Here is a 24,543-nt window from a genome sequence, read left to right on the forward strand (position 1 = left end):
GGCTGGCATCGGTGGTCACCAGCATCCAATCCTGAATGCCGAATCTGCGGCCCTCTAGAAGATGAGCACTCTGTAACCACCACAGGAGAGACACCCTTGTCCTTGGAGATAGGGTTATCCGCTGATGCATCTGAAGATGCGATCCGGACCATTTGTCCAGCAGATCCCACTGAAAAGTTCTTGCATGGAATCTTCCGAATGGAATCGCTTCGTAAGAAGCCACCATTTTTCCCAGGACTCTCGTGCATTGATGCACTGACACTTGGCCTGGTTTTAGGAGTTTCCTGACTAGCTCGGATAACTCCCTGGCCTTCTCCTCCGGGAGAAACACCTTTTTCTGGACTGTGTCCAGAATCATCCCCAGGAACAGTAGACGTGTTGTTGGAATCAGCTGTGATTTTGGGATATTTAGGATCCACCCGTGCTGACGTAGCACTACCTGAGATAGTGCTACTCCGACCTCTAACTGTTCCCTGGACCTTGCCCTTATCAGGAGATCGTCCAAGTAAGGGATAATTAAGACGCCTTTTCTTCGAAGAAGAATCATCATTTCGGCCATTACCTTGGTAAAGACCCGTGGTGCCGTGGACAATCCAAACGACAGCGTCTGAAACTGATAATGACAGTTTTGTACCACAAACCTGAGGTACCCTTGGTGAGAAGGGTAGATTGGGACATGGAGATAAGCATCTTTGATGTCCAGAGACACCATATAGTCCCCTTCTTCCAGGTTCGCTATCACTGCTCTGAGTGACTCCATCTTGAATTTGAACCTTTTTATGTAAGTGTTCAAGGATTTTAGATTTAAAATTGGTCTCACCGAGCCGTCCGGCTTCGGTACCACAAACAGCGTGGAATAATACCCCTTTCCCTGTTGTAGGAGGGGTACCTTGATTATCACCTGCTGGGAATACAGCTTGTGAATAGCTTCCACTACCGCCTCCCTGTCGGAGGGAGACGTTGGTAGAGCAGACTTCAGGAACCGGCGAGGGGGAGACGTCTCGAATTCCAATTTGTACCCCTGTGATACTACCTGCAGGATCCAGGGGTCCACTTACGAGTGAGCCCACTGCGCGCTGAAATTCTTGAGACGGCCCCCCACCGTGCCTGAGTCCGCTTGTAAGGCCCCAGCGTCATGCTGAAGACTTGGCAGAAGCGGGGGAGGGCTTCTGCTCTAGGGAAGAGGCTGCCTGGTGCAGTCTTTTTCCCCTTCCTCTGCCCCGGGGCAGAAATGAGTGGCCTTTTGCCCGCTTGCCCTTATGGGAACGAAAGGACTGAGTTTGAAAAGACGGTGTCTTTTTCTGCTGAGAGGTGACCTGGGGTAAAAAGGTGGATTTTCCAGCCGTTGCTGTGGCCACCAGGTCCGATAGACCGACCCCAAATAACTCCTCCCCTTTATACGGCAATACTTCCATATGTCGTTTGGAATCCGCATCACCTGACCACTGTCGCGTCCATAACGCTCTTCTGGCAGAAATGGACATCGCACTCACTCTAGATGCCAGGGTGCAAATATCCCTCTGTGCATCTCGCATATATAGTAATGCATCCTTTAAATGCTCTATAGTTAATAATATACTGTCCCTATCCAGGGTATCAATATTTTCAGTCAGGGAATCCGACCAAGCCACTCCAGCACTGCACATCCAGGCTGAGGCGATTGCTGGTCGCAGTATAACACCAGTATGTGTGTATATACCTTTTAGGATATTTTCCAGCCTTCTATCAGCTGGTTCCTTAAGGGCGGCCGTATCGGGAGACGGTAACGCCACTTGTTTTGATAAGCGTGTGAGCGCCTTATCTACCCTAGGGGGTGTTTCCCAACGCGCCCTAACCTCTGGCGGGAAAGGGTATAGTGCCAATAATTTATTAGAAATCAGCAGTTTTTTATCGGGGGAAAACCACGCTTTATCACACACCTCATTTAATTCATCTGATTCAGGAAAAACTACTGGTAGTTTTTTCACACCCCACATAATACCCTTTTTTGTGGTACTTGTAGTGTCAGAAATATTCAATGCCTCCTTCATTGCCGTGATCATATAACGTGTGGCCCTACTGGACATTACGTTTGTCTCCACACCGTCGACACTGGATTCAGTATCCGTGTCTGGGTCTGTGTCGACCATCTGAGGTAACGGGCGTTTTAGCGCCCCCGACGGTGTCTGAGACGCCTGAACAGGCACTAATTGATTTGCCGGCTGTCTCATGTCGTCAGTTTTTTGCAAAGTGCTGACACGGTCACGTAATTCTTTAAATACGACCATCCAGTCAGGTGTCGACTCCCTAGGGGGTGACATCACTAACACAGGCAATTGCTCTGCTTCCACATCATTTTCCTCCTCATACATGTCGACACAATCGTACCAACACCCAGCACACACACAGGGAATGCTCTGATAGAGGACAGGACCCCACTAGCCCTTTGGGGAGACAGAGGGAGAGTTTGCCAGCACACACCAGAGCGCTATATATATATATATATATATACAGGGATAACCTTATGTAAGTGTTACTCCCTTTATAGCTGCTGTTTTATATTAGCTGCCAATAGTGCCCCCCCCCCTCTCTTGTTTTACCCTGATTCTGTAGCAGGACTGCAGGGGAGAGTCTGGGAGCCTTCCTTCCAGCGGAACTGTGAGGGAAAATGGCGCTTGTGTGCTGAGGAGATAGGCTCCGCCCCCTTCACGGCGGCCTTTTCTCCCGCTTTTTTTTTTTTTAGGAAAACTGGCAGGGGTGAAATGCATCCATATAGCCCAGGAGCTATATGTGATGTATTTCTTTAGCCATATAAGGTTTTTATAGTGTTTTATTGCGTCTCAGGGCGCTCCCCCCCAGCGCCCTGCACCCTCAGTGACCGGAGTGTGAAGTGTGCTGAGAGCAATGGCGCACAGCTGCAGTGCTGTGCGCTACCTTATCTGAAGACAGGAACGTCTTCTGCCGCCGCTTTCTCCGGACCTCTTCGCTCTTCTGGCTCTGTAAGGGGGCCGGCGGCGCGGCTCCGGGACCCATCCAGGCTGAACCTGTGATCGTCCCTCTGGAGCTAATGTCCAGTAGCCAAGAAGCCCAATCCACTCTGCACGCAGGTGAGTTCGCTTCTTCTCCCCTTAGTCCCACGATGCAGTGAGCCTGTTGCCAGCAGGACTCACTGAAAATAAAAAACCTATTTAAACTTTTACTTCTAAGCAGCTCAGGAGAGCCACCTAGCATGCACCCTTCTCGTTCGGGCACAAAAATCTAACTGAGGCTTGGAGGAGGGTCATAGGGGGAGGAGCCAGTGCACACCAGCTAGTCTAAAGCTTTTACTTTTTGTGCCCAGTCTCCTGCGGAGCCGCTATTCCCCATGGTCCTTACGGAAGTCCCAGCATCCACTAGGACGTCAGAGAAATATATATAATATATATATATATATATATATATATATATATATATATATATATATATATATATATATACACATACACACACACACATATACATATACACACATACATATACACACACATACATACATATATACACACACACACACACTCTGCTCTTACGTTGTGTTTGCTGGCCGTGTGAATTCAAATACGCATTCTACCCCACGGCAAGCAATCTTTCCAAGAGCCAGAGGGGGATTGGGGGGGAAAGGTCTCAAGCCCCAGTGCCTGTGCAGTTGCATCCTATATTCCCAGCTTACTGTACCTTGTAAATATAGGTAGTAACCAAAACTTCTTTTCATCCCCAAATACTTCTCGAAAATTCTTGCTAAATCCAAGGGAAAAGCCATCTCTTTCTGGACCAGTCCGAAAGGAGGGAGCTCGGAAAGCCTCTACATTGAAAGGAATATAGAGATAGGTTTCAAAAAACCAGTGCACTGAAAAAAAAGCTGTAACACATTGCAAACGGGTGGTCTTCAGCATGCCGAATGTCGGGATCCAGGCGCACAGTATACCGGCGCCGGGATCCCGACACCCGGCATACCGACAGCTATTCTCCCTCGTGGGGGTCCACGACCCCCCTGGAGGGAGAATAAAATAGCGTGGCGTGCAGCGTGGAGAGCGCAGCGAGCTCGCAAGGGGCTCCTTTGCTCTCGCCACACTGTCGGTATGCCGGCGGTCGGGCTCCCGGCGCCGGTATGCTGGTCGCCGGGAGCCCGGCCGCCGGCATACCATACTACACCCTTGCAAACTAGTACTTGATTAGCAGAAAAAAACACCACCACCACATTCAGTAAATGTATACACTGCAGGAGGCACTGTGATATGCAGTCAGTAAGGAATTCCCCACATAGGGGTCCATTTATGCTGGCCCTGAAGATAAATGTCCTTATTGCTACACATTGCAGTATTAAGGAACATGTTTTAGGGGTTTTAAACATGAGACTGTCACTAGGACAAGGGCTCTGATACAGTGGGAGCCCGTTCAATGCTGATCATTTTATTTTCAGGTTTGGACACGGCCACGCTATCGTGCAGTACAAAGTAGTTGCCATCAGGTTCTACTACAGCCTACTGGGCAGGGATCGCAAGATCTGTCTTTGGAGAGACTGCTCCATAGAGGTAAGATGACGTCACCCTACACCAGTGATTTTCAACCTTTTTTACTCGCGGCACACCGAACAATATTTTAAAATTGCCAAGGCACACCATCAGTTCCCACAGAAAAAAAACAAAAAACAAAAACCACACACATTGTACAATCCACATATACATTGGCCTAAACAGAACAAACAATCACATTGCTCCCCACATAAATCCTATTGCTCCACACATGAATTATTCAAATTGTTCCCCCCATATATCCATAAATTCTTATTCTCCCCACATAAATCCTATTGAAATCATATTGTTCCCCAGAGGAGAAATAAAATAACAAATATTATTATCAGCTGTCCCTCCTCCCTGTCCCTCAGTGGCGGGGGTTGTTCATAGTGGAGTTCTGCGAATAGGCAGGTGTGGATGTGGGTGGGAAGGAAAGCTGTGTATGCAGGCAGGAACTGGAAGATGTGTATGCAGGCGGGTGGGCTGGCTGAGTGGTGTGACGCGGCGGCTGTGACCTATGATATCACATCGTTTTCAAGGCATAGGTCACGGCCGGAGCACGACTAATCCTCTAAGAAGAGCCCGGGCCAACAGTTCACTCTGAAGGTGCAGGAAGCTGCTCTGGCTCCGCGGCACACCTCGCAACTGGTCGCGGCACACTAGTGTGCCACGGCACACTGGTTGAAAAAGCCTGCCCTACACAGACAAGCTCTGAAAGCTTTTGGTTTTTGGAACTTGTTAAATTGCGCTACTGCAAAGTCCCTACACTTAAGCATGTTTGTTTGTGTAACACTAAAAATGGACAATCACATATATAATAAGCAGCAGGTCCCAGACCTGTCAGGGGGTGGTGTTACCTTGATTACCACATTCTTTTCTGCAAAATCTCACTAGGAGGTCTCGTCTCTCGTGTATTGGTTTGGGGGTGTAATAAACTTCTTGTGGAATCTGTTCCAATAATGAGCCTTGAAATCATTTTGGCATCACATTACTGTAAATTGTGTTTAGCTCTAAATTTGAAGTATTAGGCCTTATTCACTGTGTTTAGTGCCATATTATAGCAGTGCTGAAGCAAAAGGAAAGGACTGTCCTCATGTCTCACTATGGGTGTGTACACACGGTGAGACAAATCTGTGAGATTTTGACTATATAGTCAAAATCTTATGAAAAGTTGGTGCATATCTCATGGTGTTAGGCAGCTTGCGATACAGATTCGATCCCGATGTGCGCTCCCGTGGGGTCGGTATCGTAAGGCTAGATAGACTGTGCAGGCAAGTCAATCTTGACTATCTGGTGTACAATCTAGTACAAAGTATAGTCAAAATTGGCACTTAGTCAAAATCGCACAAAGACAAAATCTCAAGCACAGATAGTCAAAATCTGTACAATCTGTGCTATCTGGGCTCTGGGGGAGTTCAAGGGAAATCGCATAGTCAAAATCAAACATAGCAGGGATCTCACCGTGTGTACACACCCTATAGGAGAAAAAGATATTTATGGTAGACTTACCATTGTTAAATCTCTTTCCGCAAAGTATATTGCTTCCACAGGGAAAACATCGGAGTGTAGAGATGGAACTTGATCCAGGCACCAACATACTAAAGCTTTAGACTGTCTCAGGATGCATTGTGGGGCCTCCTCTATAACCCCGCCTTCAGGCACTGGAGTTCAGTTTCGTTAACCAGTCCAATGCAGAAGCAGGTAAAAGAGAAGGTAGATGTTGGTTACATAGAACCACATTCTCACAAACAGGAGAAGGGACTAGCAGCTAATGCCATACAAACCCATAGAAGATAGGTGCGTCAGGGCGCCCACCCTGACGCACCTATGTACCTCGCATAAAGATTTAACAATGGTAAGTCTACCATAAATCTCCTTTCCTGCAGTGGGGTACATTGGTTTCCACAGGGAAAACATTGGGGTCTTAAAGCAGTTCTTCATGGGAGGGGATGCGCCGTAGCAGGTATGAGAACCCGGCGTCCAAAGGAAGCATCCTGGGAGGCTGAAGTATCAAAGGCATAGAACCTAATGAACGTGTTCACTGAAGACCACGTAGCCGCCTTGCACAACTGTTCAGCGGATGCGCCGCAGCGGACCGCCCAAGAAGGTCCGACAGACCGAGTAGAATGGGCTTTAATAGCAGCAGGAGCTGGAAGACCAGCCAGTGCATATGCTTGTGCAATCACCATTCTAATTCATCTGGCCAATGTTTGCTTGTTCGCAGGCCAGCCACGTTTGTGAAAACCAAAGAAGTACAAAAAGGGTATCTGACCTCCTAATAGAGACAGTCCTTTATGTAAACATGGAGAGCCCGTACCACAGCCAAAGCCCGCTCTTTGGATTACAAACCAGAAAAGATGAAAGCCGGAAACCACAAACTCTTGGTTAAAGGTGAAAAGATGACACCACCTTAGGCAAATAACCAGGGCGAGTCCTAAGAACTGCCCGGTCATGGTGAAATATCAGAAAGGGTGAACGACAGGACAGAGCGCCTAGGTCTGACACCATTCTAGCAGAGGCAATAGCCAGTAGGAACAGGACCTTGACCGTGAGCCATTTAAGGTCCACTTGCTCAAGATGTTCAAATGGAGACTCTTGCAGGGCATTCAGAACAGACATATCCCATGGAGCCACAGGAGGGGCATAAGGAGGCTGAATCCGTAAAACACTGAGTGAAAGTATGAACGTCAGGAATAGACGCAATTTTTCTCTGAAACCAAACAGACAAGGCAGAGATATGAACCTTGAGGGAGGCCAGACGAAGGCCTAAGTCAAGGCCTTGTTGCAAAAAAAAAACAGAAGTCTGGAAGTACTGAATTTGTAAGCATTGTAATTCTCAGCAGCACATCAGGTTAAGTAAGAATTCCAGACCCTATAATAAATCCGCGCAGAAGCCGGTTTGCGGGCCTTCAGCATAGTTTGGATAATCGCCTCGGAGAATCCCTTGGCCCTCAGAAGAGAAGCTTCAAGAACCACACCGTCAAAGCCAGTCTGACCAGGCCTGGGTAGACATAAGGGCCATGAAACGAGGAGGTCTGGGCATTGAGGAAGTAGAAGAGGACGCTTTATCGATAGACCCTGTAGGTCTGAGAACCAATGCCATCTGGGCCACGCTGGAGCGACTAGAAGAAGTAGTATTCCTCCTTGTTTGAACTTCCACAGTACCCTGGGCAGGAGTGACACCAGAGGGAACACGTAGGGAAGCCGAAAATTCCATGGAATTGCCAATGCGTCCATGAACGCTGCTTGAGCATCCTTTGTCCTTGATCCGAAGACCGGAACTTTGTGATTCTGTCGAGACGCTAACAGGTCTACGTCTGGAAGACCCCACTTGTCCACTAGGAGTTGAAAGACTTCTTGATGAAGACTCCACCCTCGGCGTGCACGTCTTGACGACTGAGGAAATCCACTTCCCAGTTGAGGATTCCTGGAATGAACACTGCCGATATTGCTGGCAGATAGCGTTCCGCCCAACGTAGGATTTTTGACACTTTCAGCATTGCCATGCGGCTTTGAGTGCCGCCTTGATGGTTGATGTACGCCACCATGGTAGCGTTGTCGAACCGTACTTGAACGGGCCTGTTCTGTATCAGAGGCAGGGTGAGAGACAAAGCATTGAACATCGCCCGCAATTCCAGAATGTTTATCGGGAGGAATTATTCCCTCCTTGGTCCACCGACCCTGGAAAAAGTGTTGCTCCAACACCGCACCCCAACCCCTCAGACTGGCGTCCGTAGTCATTCGGACCAAGTTGGAGATCCAGAAGGGACGGCCCCTGCTCAACCGCTGGTCCTGTAGCCACCAGGTCAGCAACAGACGAACCTCCGGAGACAAGGAGATCATGTGAGACAGGATCCGATGAGGCAGGCCGTCCCACTTGAAAAGGATGAACCTCTGCAGAGGGCGGGAATGAAATGGAGCGTACTCCACCATGTCGAAAGCAGACACCATGAGGCCTAATACTTGCATCGCCGAGTGTATCGACACTCTTGAGCGAGAGACGAAGTATCTGATCCTGTCCCGAAGTTTCAGGACCTTCTCTGGAGATAGAAACAGCCATTGACTGTGTCCAGCAGTGCCCCCAGGTGCACTATGCTCCGGGCAGGGACCAGCGAGGACTTCTCCCAGTTGATGAGCCACCCGTGGGCTTGTAGGAAGTTTACCGTCAGTTATAGATGACTGAGGAGAACATTATGGGAGTTTCCCAGAATCAGCAAGTCGTCCAGATACGGCAGGATCTCGACTCCCTGGCGACGGAGATGAGCCGTCATCACGACAATAACCTTAGTGAAGATCCGATGGGTCATGGCCAGTCCAAACGGCAGAGCCTGGAACGGTGAAGGTTGCCAATAGCAAACCGCAGATATTGCTGATGCGACATGGCAATAGGTACAAGCAGGTAAGTATCTTGTATATCCAGGGATACCAAATAGTCTCCGAATTCCATGGCCAGTACAATTGAGCGCAATGTTTCCATATGGAACTTGGACACTCTCACAAACTTATTCAGTGATTTGAGGTTGAGTATAGGCCAGAAAGACCCACTGGGTTTCGGGACTGGAAACAGGGTCGAGTAGTATCCTCTGCCTCTCTGGGACAGAGGTACCCGCACTATCACTCCTGTATCCAGGATGGAACGCACAACCAATTGTACAGCTTGTGCCTTCAGCGGATCCGAAGGTATAACCGCTGTGCAGAACTGGCGAGGGGGACGTCTCTTGAAACAGACTGCGTACCCGTGAGAGACAACTTCTCGCACCAATGCATCCGAAGTGGTCTTTAACCAGATCTGGGTGAATCTGAGAAATCGGCCTCCACCCTGGGGTCCCCCAGGGCGAAACCTGCCCAGTCATGCAGCAGGCTAGTCATGTTTAGAAGCAGGCCGACGGGCTACCCAAGATTGTTATGCTTTGGGCTTAGTGGTTTTGAGAGCACAAGACTGTCTCAGGTATGCCTGACCTTTTGTTTTCCATTGAGGCAGAAAGGAGCGAAAAGTGGTACCTTTGGCCTTCTGTGCAGAAGGATTAGTATTAGGCAGAAATGCAGTCTTAGCAGCCGCTAAGTCAGTCACAATCTTATTGAGATCTTCCCCAAATAGGATGTCTCCCTTAAAAGGGAGCACCTCCAAGGTCTTTTTGGAGTCCAGTTCCACCTTTCATGACCTCAACCACAGAATACGGCGAGCCAGGATGGACGTAATCTATGCCTTGGCCACCAACACACCTGCCTCAGAGGACGCCTCCTGAATGTAATAGGCAGTGGTGGCAATATGAGACAGGCATTGTCTGGCAGTGTCAGATATATCCTGAGGCAGCTCTTCCTCTAATGCCTGAACCCATGCTTCCATTCCTTTTGCAGCCCAGGAGGCTGCTATAGTGGGTCTATGTATAGCACCTGTAAGGGAGTAAATAGACTTCAGGCAACCCTCCACACGCTTATCCGTCGGTTCCTTCAGTGATGTGACAGTGGTGACAGGTAGGGTAGTGGACACCACGAGACGGTGAATTTTCCCATTTGTTACACAACTCAGAAGGGAGAGGATAACGACCTATCATCCTTTTAGATGGGAAGAATTTCTTTCCTGGCAAAGACCAGGGATCTTGACGTTTGTCTACTAAATGGTCAGAATGCGGTAATAATGTTTTAGTTACCTTCTGACATTTAAAATTTATCAGGTTTCTTAGACACGGTAGTGGTATTCACATCATCATCTAATTTGTAGGATTTGCGTAATAGTAACCACTAGGTCAGGGACATCAACCGGAGTTGTAGATTCCTCGTCAGAAGCAGCTGTATCAGTGTCTGATGGGTCAGTATATTCCCCATCCTCATCAGAAGAATCTTCCGAGAGATTAGTGGATTGTGAGGAGGAAGTGGCCCGCTTAGATGACCCCTTGGCACCAGAGTGACTTAGGGTAGGTTTATGTCTAACCAAAGATTGATTCAATTGCTGCAACTGGGTAGAAAATTTATCCGCCCAAGGCGGATTTACCATAGGGACAATATGTGGCTGCAATGGCACAGGAGGTCCCATAGGGTGCGCAAGACGTGTCACAAGCGTATTGTGCATAGATGAGAATGCAAGGTGGCTACTGATTGGTTACAGGAGCTACGGACTGACTGGGAGATGTATGGCACGTATTACAAAGACCATCATTCAAAGCTTCCCCCTCAGGCAAATCCCTGGCACATGCACTGCATGATACAGGACCGTCCGTGGATTTCCCGCCCTTTGTGTTAGACATTTTAGTGAATGCAACCGCAGAGCGTATGAGTACGATACAGCCAGACAGAGTACAATACCTGCAAATAAATCCCCTAGTATGTGACAGCGTACACAGCACACAACACTAGCATCTAAATCAGTACTATGTGACTGCGTACACAGTAGATACCAGCGATTAAATCTGGTATGAAGTGACTAAGTACACCGCAGAAAACACTTAACGGTAAATATTGTGCAGCACTATATACGAGACCCTGACGCACCTAGTCCTAGGGTACAGAATACCGTGATAGATATAACTGAGATACACCGAAAGTGAAATCCACACAGCAGATACAGGCACACACAGTCACAGTGACAATGCAGATAATTATTTTAGTGAAACAATAAAACTGCACTGGACTAGTATATGTATATACTGTATATAACAATGCGCGGTCCGAGACCAGATGTATATATCAGAATACTCGTACAATATATTCTGGCACAGGTACACTTGTTCTTAACCAACGCAGTCTTAATATTGATATGTAGAATACTTAAGTGTCTGTAAAATCACGGCGCTGATGTACAGGCGGATTTACAGAGGAGACCTTGCCCTGCAGTCCCAGAGACCAGACGCAGCTAATCATAGAAAATGGCGTCCAGCGTCTCAGTCAGGGAGTAAGGGAGAGTGTGAGGCAGCTCCAGGGCGGGAACACCAGCAGTAGATGGCCCCCGGAGCTGGGGGAGGGGGCTACAGGTCAAGTGCCTTCTCCCCTATGCTGGTCCTCACCACCTGGTACTATGGAGTCTTAATAAAGTGGACACTCCTATGCCCTGGTGGATATAGTGGGGTCACTGCTCTGTTACATTATACACACCAGCATCGCAATCTGTCTCCGTAGACTGCGACCGGAACACGATTTAATGGCGGGTCCCGCCTGGGGGACCTTCTTACCTCCTCCCTTCAGTAGCAGCCACGCGAACCAGGAGAGCGTCTGCGACCGTGTGCCTAGAGCCGGAGCGTCTTCGCCTCAAGTACCCGGAAACAGAGCCAGCGGGAGCATGCGACGCCGCTGGGGAGGCGACGGAGCCGCAGCACAGAATGTCACCCTGACATGTAAGTGCTACGGCCCTTGAAGTCTTCTAAAAGCTTTTCCAGGGCTGCCCAGTGCAGCCCCCTGTTAAGTGACCTGCTTCTGCAGGCACCAACTCGAAACTGAGCTCGCAGTGCCTGGAGGCAGGGTTATAGAGGAGGACCCACAATGCATCCTGAGACAGTCTAAAGCTTTAGCCGGTTGGTCCCTGGATCAAGATCCATCTCTACACCCCAATGTTTTCCCTGTGGAAACCAATGTACCCCGCTGCAGAAATTAACTGTATTTGAGCATAAGTTACTATCTCCATTGGCCCAGTCCAAACTAGTCTTCATTGGTTGGCTGAGTGCACTCTAAAAGTTCCATAAACAGTAAAGCACATGTCGCTGTATTCTATGGTATCTTTTACCCCTGTATATACAAGACCTACATATGAGCACTCCTTTTACTGGATCCTACACAACCATGATTATCTGCCATAAGGCGGAGAGTGATAAAGCGGAGAGAGAAAGTACCAACCAATCCACTCCTGACATTTTTCAAACACAGCCTGCACCATGGCAGTTAGGGTGGTACTTAATCTCTTTCCAAGGCTTAGTACATCTCTCCCGTAAACTATTGATAACCGTTAACGCTCTTAATCCATTCCTTGGCTGTCCTATGTTGAACCCAGAACCACGAGTACATAGGTGGTGAACAATTAGACACAGAGGATTACTGGATTGCATCAACTGGTTAAGGGTCTTGACAATGTCTATAATATTTGTCCTATTAAAAACACGTTAAAGGTTAAAGAACACAGTACGCAATTGGCGTAAAAAGTACCGCAAGGGTACTCCCTTAACTATACCTTAAGGAATGTACTTATACTGTAAACCTCTGTGTAGTGGGAGAGTGTAGATGCAACACAGTATAACCTTATTACCTTTAAAGCTGTTCGAGCGTCACTGACGCTCTGAGATTACTTAATACTATAAGAAATACACAGATACCGTGCTCAGGGTCCAACGCCTAAATATATATTATGAATGATATACTTGCAAAAGAATTTAACACAATACAAGTCATACACTACAATATAACATAGACTACCTAACCAGATAACTACACGGGAAATACAATACAATACAATTACGTTTAAGGGAAAATAAGAGGGGAAGAGGAGAAGAGAGAGAGAGAAAGAAATGGCTCACAATAACAAGAAGACAAATATGATTGCAGAGAAAGCTTACACATGTGAGGAACAATCGCTGCGCAGTCAGTCAATGCTGAGAATCTTTGTTTAGAAAGTACTTGAGCTTACCCATGCTGCCTGTCCCTATATACACAACACCCAGCAACACAATTGTCCCTACAATGCCGCATGGGGCAGAAGCTAGACTCCATTTTGGGAAAACTCCACTTGATTCCAAAGACTACACCACATGGCTGAAAGGGGGAGGGGAAAATACCCGGCAGCAGCCATTTTAGATTTGCAGGTCCAAACACATGGCACTCTCTACTACACCACAATCACATAGCAGAAAACACAAGACTCCATTTTATTCCAAAATGTCCAAGCCTCAAAACAATGCATATGTTCTGATTTTACAATTCCAAACCATCTAAATCACCTTTCACAATTTCAATCCAACTTCCTAGAACCATCTTATTCACTTTCACATTCCAAACAACTTCAGTATCTCAATAACCAGAGCATATTCATCACAAGACCAGATCACAATGTAACCACACATCTCAGCCTGCCATTGCTACCAGCACATGTTCAAACGTAACTGCATGGTGGTATTTATGATTAACAAGATATATTATAACTAACCAGTACAATCTATTTTAAATCACCACAGGCAAACAAATACCACAAATGCTATGCTACAGATTGTCTACTGTTCCAATTCATCACAGACTTCACAGAGTATCAACAGAAACACCCAACAATCACACAACTGCCCAAACCTCGTTAACCTTAAGCCATTTGTATCTCCAAACTAACTAATCTATGCCAATCAGCCATGAGATATTGAAATTATGATACTTAGCCTTTCGTAAGGAGCCTGGTGATGATCCAGCCATGCTTGCTGTGTGTCAGGTAGCTGTGTGAGTGAGTGAGTGAGCCCTGTGATCTCCAGTGGGTATATCATACCCTCATTCCAGCTGTGGGGGTGTGTCAACAACAAGATGTGTGTGTGTGTCCCTCACAGCATGTGAGCCAGCTGCATCAGTGGCCTTGGTTATGCAAAACAATGGGTGATGACCGACACATTCCTGTCTTGTGGGAAGCTATTGTTTGGCGAATACTGTCCCACTGTCCACTCTCAGTTGAGACAATGACATCTCAGCAATCAATCTTCTGTATACAAATCCAGCCCCATTTCGTAAACACAGGTGTTGGCCCTCCTCATTGAGTCTCAAAGCTCAGTGTAATTAAAGGCTATTGTACTCTGTCTGCGGGAAAGATACTGATTCGGAATACAATTAATCTTCAATTACTATTCCTGTGCTTTAGCTATGCATATGAAGATGTGAAGCCCTCACAACATGCAAACTATTGTTTGGGGGATCTAAGGTCAAAGAGCCATTTGAGACCCACTGATACCTGTTGGACTCAGGGGAATATTAACTTATAAAATACATTATATGGTTGAATTATGTAACGATTGAGTCGCACACTGGGCACACAGAAACTCTACCGTAAATGCGCATACAGTGCGCCTGCACGTAACAGCGGGTATGCGCACGCACGGGAGAGCGCCCGCATGCGCAGCGCGGACATGTATGAGGTGCAAATATGGCAGTGTGCATAGTGATATTTTTCTGACTTTGACAGTCTGGTGGTAACAGTGGATCAGGTTACAGACGGTAAAGGGAACCCCAAACCAATAAAACCATGGCTAAACAAGAGACAGAGGGTGGGATGTACTAAAGGAAAAATGCAGTAAAAAACTAAATTTTCAGGGTTTTTACTGCATTTTTACACGTTCTAAGCCTGCTCCGCCCACATGTCAATGCGGAAGGTATCGATAGCTTTTTATGGAGATATAGAAGCCTATGGGTTTCTAATCGCATCCCGCCACCTTTGCTGCCCAGCGCCACGCATGCTGACCCCACATACCTGTATGCAGGCAGCCACCCCGTCGCAGTCCCGGATTCCAGCCTCCTCCTGCCCCAGCAACACAGCCATCTGTCCTTCCAGCTGCAGGGAAGAGGAGGAGGAGCCAGGGATCAACTGCAGATGTCCCCTCCCGCGGCTGGTAGGTGACGGAGACCCGCGCACACACTCTCCTCTGGACCACCAGGTATTGCAGGGAGCCTTTGTCATCGTATTGCGATACTTATTGCACATTAGTACCAATGTGATTAGCATCACTGTAATGGCCGGCGATGGACCTGATATGTATATTCGTACATCCCGCCCAGAGTGACAGAGCAAGGTCTGCCTGACACTATGCTTTTATTTTATGACAAGGTATTTATAAAGTGCACACATGTACCACAGCGCGTTACAGGAGACAATATAACAATAGAAGTGGATGTCCCTGTTCATGGCACCATATGCATTACCAAATAAAACACCCCAGAAAGAGAGAATGTGAATGTCATTACCTATAGTGGACCTGTTTTTCCCTACAAGCCAGCAGTGATAGCTGAAGAGCGACAATATACTGATGAAGAACATGGCTGAGACAAAGAACAGGAAGAGGACGTGGAACTTTGCTTGAGTGTCCGAAAGCTCATTCTGCAAAGAGGAGAAAATAATTGTGCCGTACTGAAAATGTTAGTGTGGGAAAATACATAGAAAATACAAACATAAATGTGCATTACAGAACACGTGTTCTAACAGTTAACAGGAAACTCAAAAGGAAGGAAAACGTATTCCCTAATCCACTTTCTGGAAAGTGTAGTCAATCTTTGAGCTATACTCTATAGGGGACATATGAAAACCGTTCCACAGGTAACTGTAAAAAGGTGCTGTATCCACAGCAACCAGATACTTGCCTTGATTTGCTAAACTGTGCTAGAAAAAGGACTTTTGTAAGAGAAGCACCACAGACATTCTGGTTACATTAGCATACCAGTTACTTATACACATTGGATGCTGCCATTCTGTGGACTGAACCAATATTCCAATTGTATGTACAGTATGTTTAAATTTACACAGCATAAAGGTTAGTTACAGTGCTTTAAAAGGAGATAATGGGGGAGATGTATCAAAGCCTGGATAAAGTACCAACCAATCAGCTCCTGTCCTTGTATTGGCTTTGAGGTTAGATTTTTAAACATTGAAAAGAGAGGAGAAATGGATCAGTGGAGAAGTGTCCCACAGCAACCAATCACCATCTACCTATCATTTTATAGAATGTGCTTAATAAATGCTACCTCCAAAAGGATTGGTTGCTATGAGCAACCTCTCCTCTGGTCTGCTTTTCCACTCTTCACTGCTTAATACTTCAACACCTGTCCTTGAAAAATGACAGGAGCTGATTGGTTAGTACTTTATCCCTTTCCACTTTTAACACTCTCCGGGCTTTGATAAATCCCCCACAATATAACAATACAATTGTACGTTCCTGCTACAGTGATCTTACATCCTAATTCTATTATAATTATACAGAATATATGAGGGGGGGGAGAGAGCTTGGACTGCCCACCCTAATTCTAAATAGGAGAGGTGCCACCATGCTTAGACTTGTAGTTCCACACAAAAAAGAGAAAATGCAGGTGCACACCCTAAATACTAAGCACTGATAGTCGGAAAAATAAACTCAGCAATATAACAGTGTGAATTTCAGGTGCTTAGCATAATTTTTACCAAACATATGGACCCACCAACTGCAACCAGATGACCTCGTCTGGTGTGTCCTTAACACTAAGCTTCAAGTCCCGTGCCTGCCCTAGACTTGAACCTTAGTGTTAGGGACCCACCAGATGAGGTCACCTGGTTGTGGTTGGTGGGCCCATATATTTTGACAAAATTATGGTAAGCACCTCAAACTTACTGTTTTATACTGCAAAGTTTATTTTAAATTATTCTGATCAGCAGTGTTTAGTATTTAGGGTGTGCACCTGCATTTTCTCTTTATACAATAATACAGTCCATCAATTCATCAGCAACAACTAAAGGCAACGGGTCACAAAGTGAATTGGCGGACTACACCTAAATAGTGGTTTAGCCCCAAGATGGCTGCCTCCCCTTTAGCTAGGGGGATTAAGAGACAATCACTAACTTTATCTGTTGTTTATCAGCTAGACAAATTTGTCTAAGAGCACCAGTAGGCACTAATCGGTTATTATGTTGTGATGAAAGAAACATTTTAAAAATTAACACTTGTGTCTTTAAAAAAGGAGTTCTTATTTATTTATCAGCAGTAAGGTCACTGTATATGTAGATCACACTCTTGGGCTAAACACCACAATGTTACAGCACCTGAAATTATGAGAATTTTTCAAATTCTGCTTTGGAACGTTTGGCATCACGTACTAAGTATTTTCTTTGACATTATGTAAAGATCCAGAGACACACTCTGTGCCACTTAATGCTCATACATGATAATAATAAATGTTTTTTTAAACTGTAGCCACAAGAGGTAATCCAAATGTTTACTAATGGTTTGCACATGCAATCTACAATATCAACTACCTAAGTACATATACAAATTAATTAAACCCACACACACACTATAGATCAGTTTTTCAACGCTTTCCTCAAGCAACCCCACTAACAGGTCCTGTTTTTGGGATAACCTTTGGTTCGTTCACAGATTATCTCGCCTGAACATAATAAAGTAAATCTGCCACGTCTAATGGGGGTACTTGGGCAATAGTGTTAAAAAAACTCTGCTATAGATGGTATTTTTTCAGTAAGTCATGCTGAATAATAACTACTGAACCTGCAGGTCAGCATGAAGAAATATCCATTATAAGGATGGGATGTTTGGATGTACGATAATGAGTCACTGGCTGGGTTATTTTACCTGCGGACAAGACTCTTCAGATTTGCTGCGGCAAAGCTTTACGCAAACAAAGACAATTCATTAGATAATTGAATGGTTTTATTGGCAGATGACAGTATGCAGAGGAAACATGATCACACAGGTTGATGATTATGAGAGACACTCTGGAGGGGGAGATTTAGAAGAAGACCTTCTACAGAGCACCAGTGGAGGTGTTGCACATACTGTAGCACCCACTCAGATTCTAGCTATCGTTTACCTAGTACATTCTATAAAGATAGCTTGAATCTGATTGGTTGCTATAGGAACCACATCCACTTGTCCTCTTTAGAAGGTTTGAGGTCTCCTCCCTCAAGTCTGTTATATGGCAGACAATAAGGCTTGAGATGTCCACGCACATGTTTAACAGGCCTGGCTCGAACACCAAACACTGTTTTCTAAGTGCAGAGAAGACTGAGCAAATAGACAACAACTTGCTCCATTTTCCATATGACGACCACACAAAAAAGTGTGAGCATATTGGCTGACTAGCTTTTTTTCTGTTCTGTCTGTTCATATGCGATTCGGAGCCTGAAGGATGATTTTTGGAGCCACACATGGCAATGTCATGTCAAATCAGGCAATAGCAACAAAGGTAAGTCTGCATATATGTGTGGTAAGTGTTCGTTCAACATGCAAATTTGACAAACAGTGGAGGCAGCCATTTTGTGACTCATTACATCATTGGTTGCATTGTTATAACTCACAAAACGGCAACATTCAATGCATGTAGGTAACAGGTAATTTTACTTTTGTTTAAAATATGTGTTTAAAAGAACTGTGTCAGTTTATAATGTTGCCACTTGCGTTGTTTTGTTAGCCAAATACAGTTGTTAAAAGAAACACAAGAGCATTACATTATAGTCACGTGGTGTGGGGCTGCAGTTATTACTCTCAAACATTTATCATGAGCACTCATCCTTCAGGCAGCCTGCATCCTGCTCTATAAGCCTTTAGATGCAGGCTTCCCGATACTTCCTGCTCCATGAATTCATTTTCTCTACCTTATGCCACCTCTTATTTTCTGCCTGACCAAGCCTCAACATGCAATCCCAGCTCTAACTGACTAAAAGCTGAGGCAATGGATGAAACGCGCTGGAATGTCAAGCAGAGAACAAATTTAATTTATAATTTAATCTTAAACTCCTCGTATGAACCATGTGACCACCTGTGTGTGATGCATTCAGACTTACAGGGTGGTATGCTATTTGCTCTGGTAATCTTTGCAGCTGTTGATTTTGCCCCCTGCCTATTCAATTATGGCCCATTTTCACGTGTTTAAGGCATTTTCACCAATGCCTTTTCAGGTGAGAAAACATGTGGAATCACCGATTCACATGTTTTTCGCTCCTGCCGAATTTTTAACCTAGGTGAAAAAACAGCCCTGCTACTGCATAGGCTAAATCCCCATTTGCCCTAAAAATAGCGAAAAGTTCCGTTTTTTTCACCTAGGCGAAAAAAACTAAGCTACTTGCATACCGCTCATAGTCTTCACCATGTGCTCTTAGTCATTACGTTACAGTAGTCGTTCCCAAACTCGGTCCTCAAGGACCCCCGACATGTCATGCGTTCTAGGTCACCCAGCAGATGCACAGGTGTATTAATTACTCACTGACACATTTCAAAAGATCCACAGGTGGTGCGGATTATTTCACTTGTGGTTCTGTGAGGAGACCTGGAAGCATGAACTGTTGGGGGTACTTGAGGACAGAGTTTGGGAACCACTCATCTACAGGATACAGGATTATATCTTACTTTCATAAAGCTAATTATTAACATTTAGGTGGGGTGTTATTAGCCATTAGGGTAGTAGAGGGTGGTCACTGGTACTCCCAGTGACAGGTGAATTTAGGCTTAGTGGTGCATCACATTGACTTGTCAGATTACTTTTGTTATAGCTTGCAAAACTTTTCACTGAAAAATAAAATGTCTGCTGATAGATTATTGCAAGACTGTCTCAATGCTTATGTTTTATTTTAATCTGTTACTGAAATTAAGGCTAATGTGGCCCCTTTTGGCGATTAGGATGTTGCATTAGCGCCCCTTAAAGTGTATTAACGCACCCATCACAGTGCAGCAGCTGAGAGAAGATTACAATATACTGGAGCACAGCATTTCGTTTGCATCACTCCACCGAAAATAATAGTTACGGTAGACTTACCGTTGATAACTATTTCTCCTAAGTCCACAGTATCCGCAGGATAAACATTGGGATATGAGGTAGCGACAGCAGATTGGCACCAACGATCAAAGCTTTCGGCCTCCCAGAATGCAACCGGCCAGTCCCCTATATCCCAGCCTCCTGGCTCAGGCAATTCAGTTGTTTTCCAAAGCTCAAGGCAGGAGCATCATAGAGAGCCCTAATCAGGCAAGAAGAACACACATGCACACGCTTCCGTACAAGAAGAAAAAGGTTAGTATGTGTAAGGATCCACAAATCAGGTGCGTCAGGGTGGGATCACTGTGGACTTAGGAAAAATAGAGTTAATCAACGGTAAGTCTACCATAACTATTATTTCTCCTGCTGGGTCCACAGGATAAACATTGGGATGTCCCAAAGCAAATTTAGTGGTGGGGACACTCCTGATTGGGCAGGAGAATCCTTCGCCCGAATTCAGCGTCCTGAGAGGCAAAGTTATCAAAGGCATAATGTCTAATGAATGTGTTAATGGAAGACAATGTGGCTGCCTTACATATCTGTTCAGCTGAACACAACGTTGTGCTGCCCATGATGGACCTTCCTTACGAGTAGAGTGAGCAGAGACATAAGCCGGAATAGGGAAGTCAGCTTGAAAATATGCTTCTGAAATAGTCATCCGAAGCCACCTTGCCAGTGTCTGTTTGTCAGCAGGCCATCCTCTCTTGTGAAATCCGTAAAAGTGTCCGTCTTTCTGATGGCACTGGTGCGATCCACGTAGATCCTTAAAGCACGGACTACGTCCAATGATGCATCTCCCGCAGAAAGGTCGGGACAACAATTTCTTCGTTAGGGTGGAATTTAGACACCACTGTAGGAAGATTAACAGATTTGGTTCTAAGAACCGCTCTATCTGGATGAAAAAAAATAACGCCCCTAAATCTGAAACTCTTCTAGCTGAGGCAATAGCCAGTAGAAAGAGCTTTAGCTGTCAACCATTTAAGATCTACTTGTTTTAGTGGTTCAAATGGAGCAACTTGAAATGCCTAAGACTAAACTTAAATCCCAAGGCACTGCAGGAGGAACAAAGGGAGGTTGGATGTAAAGCATTCCCTGCAAGAAAGTGCAAACATCCTGTAGGTTAGCAATTTTCTTTTGGTATCATATAGTCAATGCTGACACCTGCACTCTCAAGGAAGCAACCCATAACCCTTTGTCCATTCCTACCTGAAGGAATGCTGGGATTCTGGAAACTCTGAAAGACCTAGGATCAAATTTCCAGTCACTGCACCACTGAATATAGGCTTGTCATATTCGGTGATAAATGCGAGCGGAGGATGGTTTCCTTGCTCTGAGCATTGGTTGAATTACCTGTTGTGAGAATCCTCTTGCTTTCAGAATGGAAGTCTCAAGAGACATGCCGTCAAAGACAGTTGATCCAGGTGCTTGTAATGAGGGCAAAGACCCTGTGACAGTAGATCTGGCTGTTGAGGGAGTAGAAATGGGAGCATCTATCAACAGCCTCTGCAGATCTGTGTACCAATGTTTTCTGGGCCAAGCCGGAGCTATTAGTATCACAGCACCCTTTCCTTGTTTTACCTTTCTCATCACCCTGGGCAACAGGGCGATCGGTGGAAACACATAGGTCAGATGAAATTCCCATCTCACTGACAGGGCATCCACAAAGGTTGCTTTGGGATCCTTTGTTCTTGATCCGTACGCGGGAACTTTGTTGTTCTGAAGGGACGCCATGAGATCTCTCTCTGGTAGCCCCCACTTGTCTACCAGAGTCTGGAAGACCTCGAGGTGTAAAGCCCATTCGTTTGCATGAATGGAGTGTCGACTGAGACAATCCGCTTCCCAGTTTAGGACTCCTGGAATAAACAATGCGGACAAGGCAGGAGGATTAAGTTCTGCCCACCTTAACGTGTGGCTTACCTCCTTCATTGCTTTTTGGCTGTGAGTTCCTCCTTGATGATTGAGGTACACTACTGCTTTAGATATACAGCGTCTCAGGCGGAAGCGGGAAATCAGTTCATGGCGGGAAACTCTGAGGAAACTGGTCATGAACCGGGGGGGGGAGGGGCGACCAGGGGAGCGTCTTACTCCCCACTGCTGACATCATGCCCAGGGATCGCAGCCTCATACTTCCCCTGGAACCTATGATCCCTGAGGCCTAGCGCTGGTGCACCCGTGGTGGCAGTCGCGTCAGCAACTGTTTGGTAGTCTCCAGCCAAAACAATGCGGCTGTGTCTTGCATTTTTCCTCTAAGCGGAACTGATGCCTTACCTTCTCCCCGTGCTCTGGCCACAGCCTGGTAACATTTGCTGCACTTGCTAGTACATCCTACACAAATGCCTGCCGAAATAGCACTATACAAGTGGGTAAGAGTTGTTGCGACCCGGCGGGGAGTTGTTGGAGTGACTTTTTCTAAGGTACGTGTAAGATGCTTTTTAGAAAGATCGCTAAAAAAAATAAAAAAAATGTAAGACTATAAAAATAAAATAAAAAGCTTTATGGCTGCTAAAACCAGCAGCCCACTGACCATGGTCCGGATCCTTCCGCAAAAAAAAAAAAAAAAATATACGTTATGGTAAGAACTTACCGTTGATAACGGTATTTCTCCTATGTCCACAGGATAACATTGGGATATGATGGAGCGACAGCGGATTGGCACCAAACGATCACAAGCTTTCTGGCCTCCCAGAATGCATCGGGCTCGTCCATATATTCCCACCCAATGACTCCGTCAAATCAGTTGTTTCCAAAGCATTAAGGCAGGAGCATTATGTAGAACCCTATTCAGGCGAAAAACACGGATGCACACTCTTCCATGCAAAGGGAAGAGTTTAGGGAGTATAAAGATTCTCAAATCAGGTGAGTCAGGGTGGGATCCCTGTGGAAACCTGTGGACATGGGAGAAATACCACTATCAATGGTAAGTTCTTACCATAACGTATATTTCTCCGGCAGGGTCCACAGGTTATCCACAGGATAACACTGGGACTTCCCAAAGCAATTTTTAGTGGTGGGGATGCTCCTGATTAATAGGAGAATCTTAAGCCCGAATTGAGCATCATGAGAGGCAAAAATATCCCAGGCATAATGTCTGATTGAATGTGTTTATTGGAAGCCATGTGGCTGCCTTACATATCTGTTCTGCTCAAGCACAATATTGTGCTACCCATGAAAGACCTTCCTTACATGTAGAGTGAGCAGAGACATTAGCCGGGACAGGGAGATCAGCTTAAGCATATGCTTCTGAAATAGTCATTCGAAGCCATCTAGCTAGCGTCTGTTTAGTAGCAGGCCATCTCCTCTTGTGAAAACCGTAGAGGATAAAAAGAGAATTTGTATTTCTAATGGTACTGGTACGATCCATGTAGATACTTAATGCCCGGACTACGTCCAGCGACGCATCTCCCGCAGAAAATCCAGATTCCTGAAAAAACGGGACTATAATATCTTCATTAAGGTGGAATATAGATCACCCCTTAGGAAGATACCCAGACCTAGTTCTGAGAACTACTTTATCTGGATAACATCAGAAAAGGAGATTAACATGACAGTACTCCTAAATCCGTCAGTCTTCTAGCTGATGCCATAGTCAGCCGAAGAGAACTTTAGCTGTCAACTATTTAAAATCCACTTCACTTAGTGGTTTAAACAGAGCAACTTGACAGGCTTTGAGGACTAGATTTAGATTCCCTGACCCTGTAGTAGGAAAAAAAGGGAAGATTGAATGTGCAGCATTCCCTGGGAAAAAGTGTGCACATCCTGCAATTTGGTATTTTTCTTTCGGAACCATACAGTCAATGCTGACACTTGTATTTCCAAGGAAGCCACTGCTAAACCTTTATCAAATCCTGTTTGAAGTAATGCTAAAACCCTGGAAACTCTGCAAGATTTCGGGTCCATACCTCCTTCATTGCACCAATACATATAAACTTGCCATATTTGGTGATAAATACAAGTCAAGGAAGTTTTTCCTTGCTCTGAGCATTTGTGAGAATTCTCTGGACCTCAGTATATAGATTTCAAGATCCACGCCATTAAAACAGTTGATCCAGATATCTGTGATAATCAAGGACCCTGTCTTAATCTGGGCGTAGAGGAAACAGAAAAAGTATTCAACATTTTCTGCGGATTTGTGTACCAACGCCTTCTGGGCCAAGCCTGGGCTTATCAGAATCCCGGCATCTTTGCTGTATTTTCCTCACTATCCTGAGTAGCAGGATGATTTGAGAAACACATAAGAGAAATAAAATTCCCCTTAAAAAGACATCAACAAAGATCACTTCCTTTGTTACTGACCCGATTATGGCTTTTATTGTTCAGATGGGACACCATGAGAATTATCTCTGGCCAAGTCCATCTGTCTACCAGAGTCTGAAATGACTTTAGGGTGCAAAAGCCCATTCATTTACCTGAATGACGTGTCGACTGAGAAATCAGCTCTTCAGTTTAGGACTCCCGGAACAAACCCTGCGGACAAGGCTGGAAGATGGAGCTCTACACACTTCAGTATGTGATTTACCTCCTTTCTTGCTATTTATCTAAGTGTTCCTCTCTGAAAGTTGAG

The 24,543-nt window shown here is 45.6% G+C and overlaps 1 protein-coding gene across 1 annotated transcript in view; it reads right to left on the bottom strand.

Moving 5' to 3' along the window:
- Window positions 1-24,543, bottom strand: part of ZDHHC20 (zinc finger DHHC-type palmitoyltransferase 20) — a 149,134-nt gene that overhangs the window by 26,391 nt on the left and 98,200 nt on the right. The window contains exons 8-9 of the mRNA XM_063951664.1: window positions 15,438-15,570; window positions 3,691-3,817 (exon numbers count right to left, since the gene is read on the bottom strand). Of these exons, the coding sequence (XP_063807734.1) occupies window positions 3,691-3,817; window positions 15,438-15,570 (260 nt within the window). The remainder of the gene's footprint in view (window positions 1-3,690; window positions 3,818-15,437; window positions 15,571-24,543) is intronic.

This window comes from Pseudophryne corroboree, chromosome 2 (genome assembly GCF_028390025.1).
Source record: "Pseudophryne corroboree isolate aPseCor3 chromosome 2, aPseCor3.hap2, whole genome shotgun sequence".
In the NCBI taxonomy this organism is placed as follows: Eukaryota; Metazoa; Chordata; class Amphibia; order Anura; family Myobatrachidae; genus Pseudophryne; species Pseudophryne corroboree.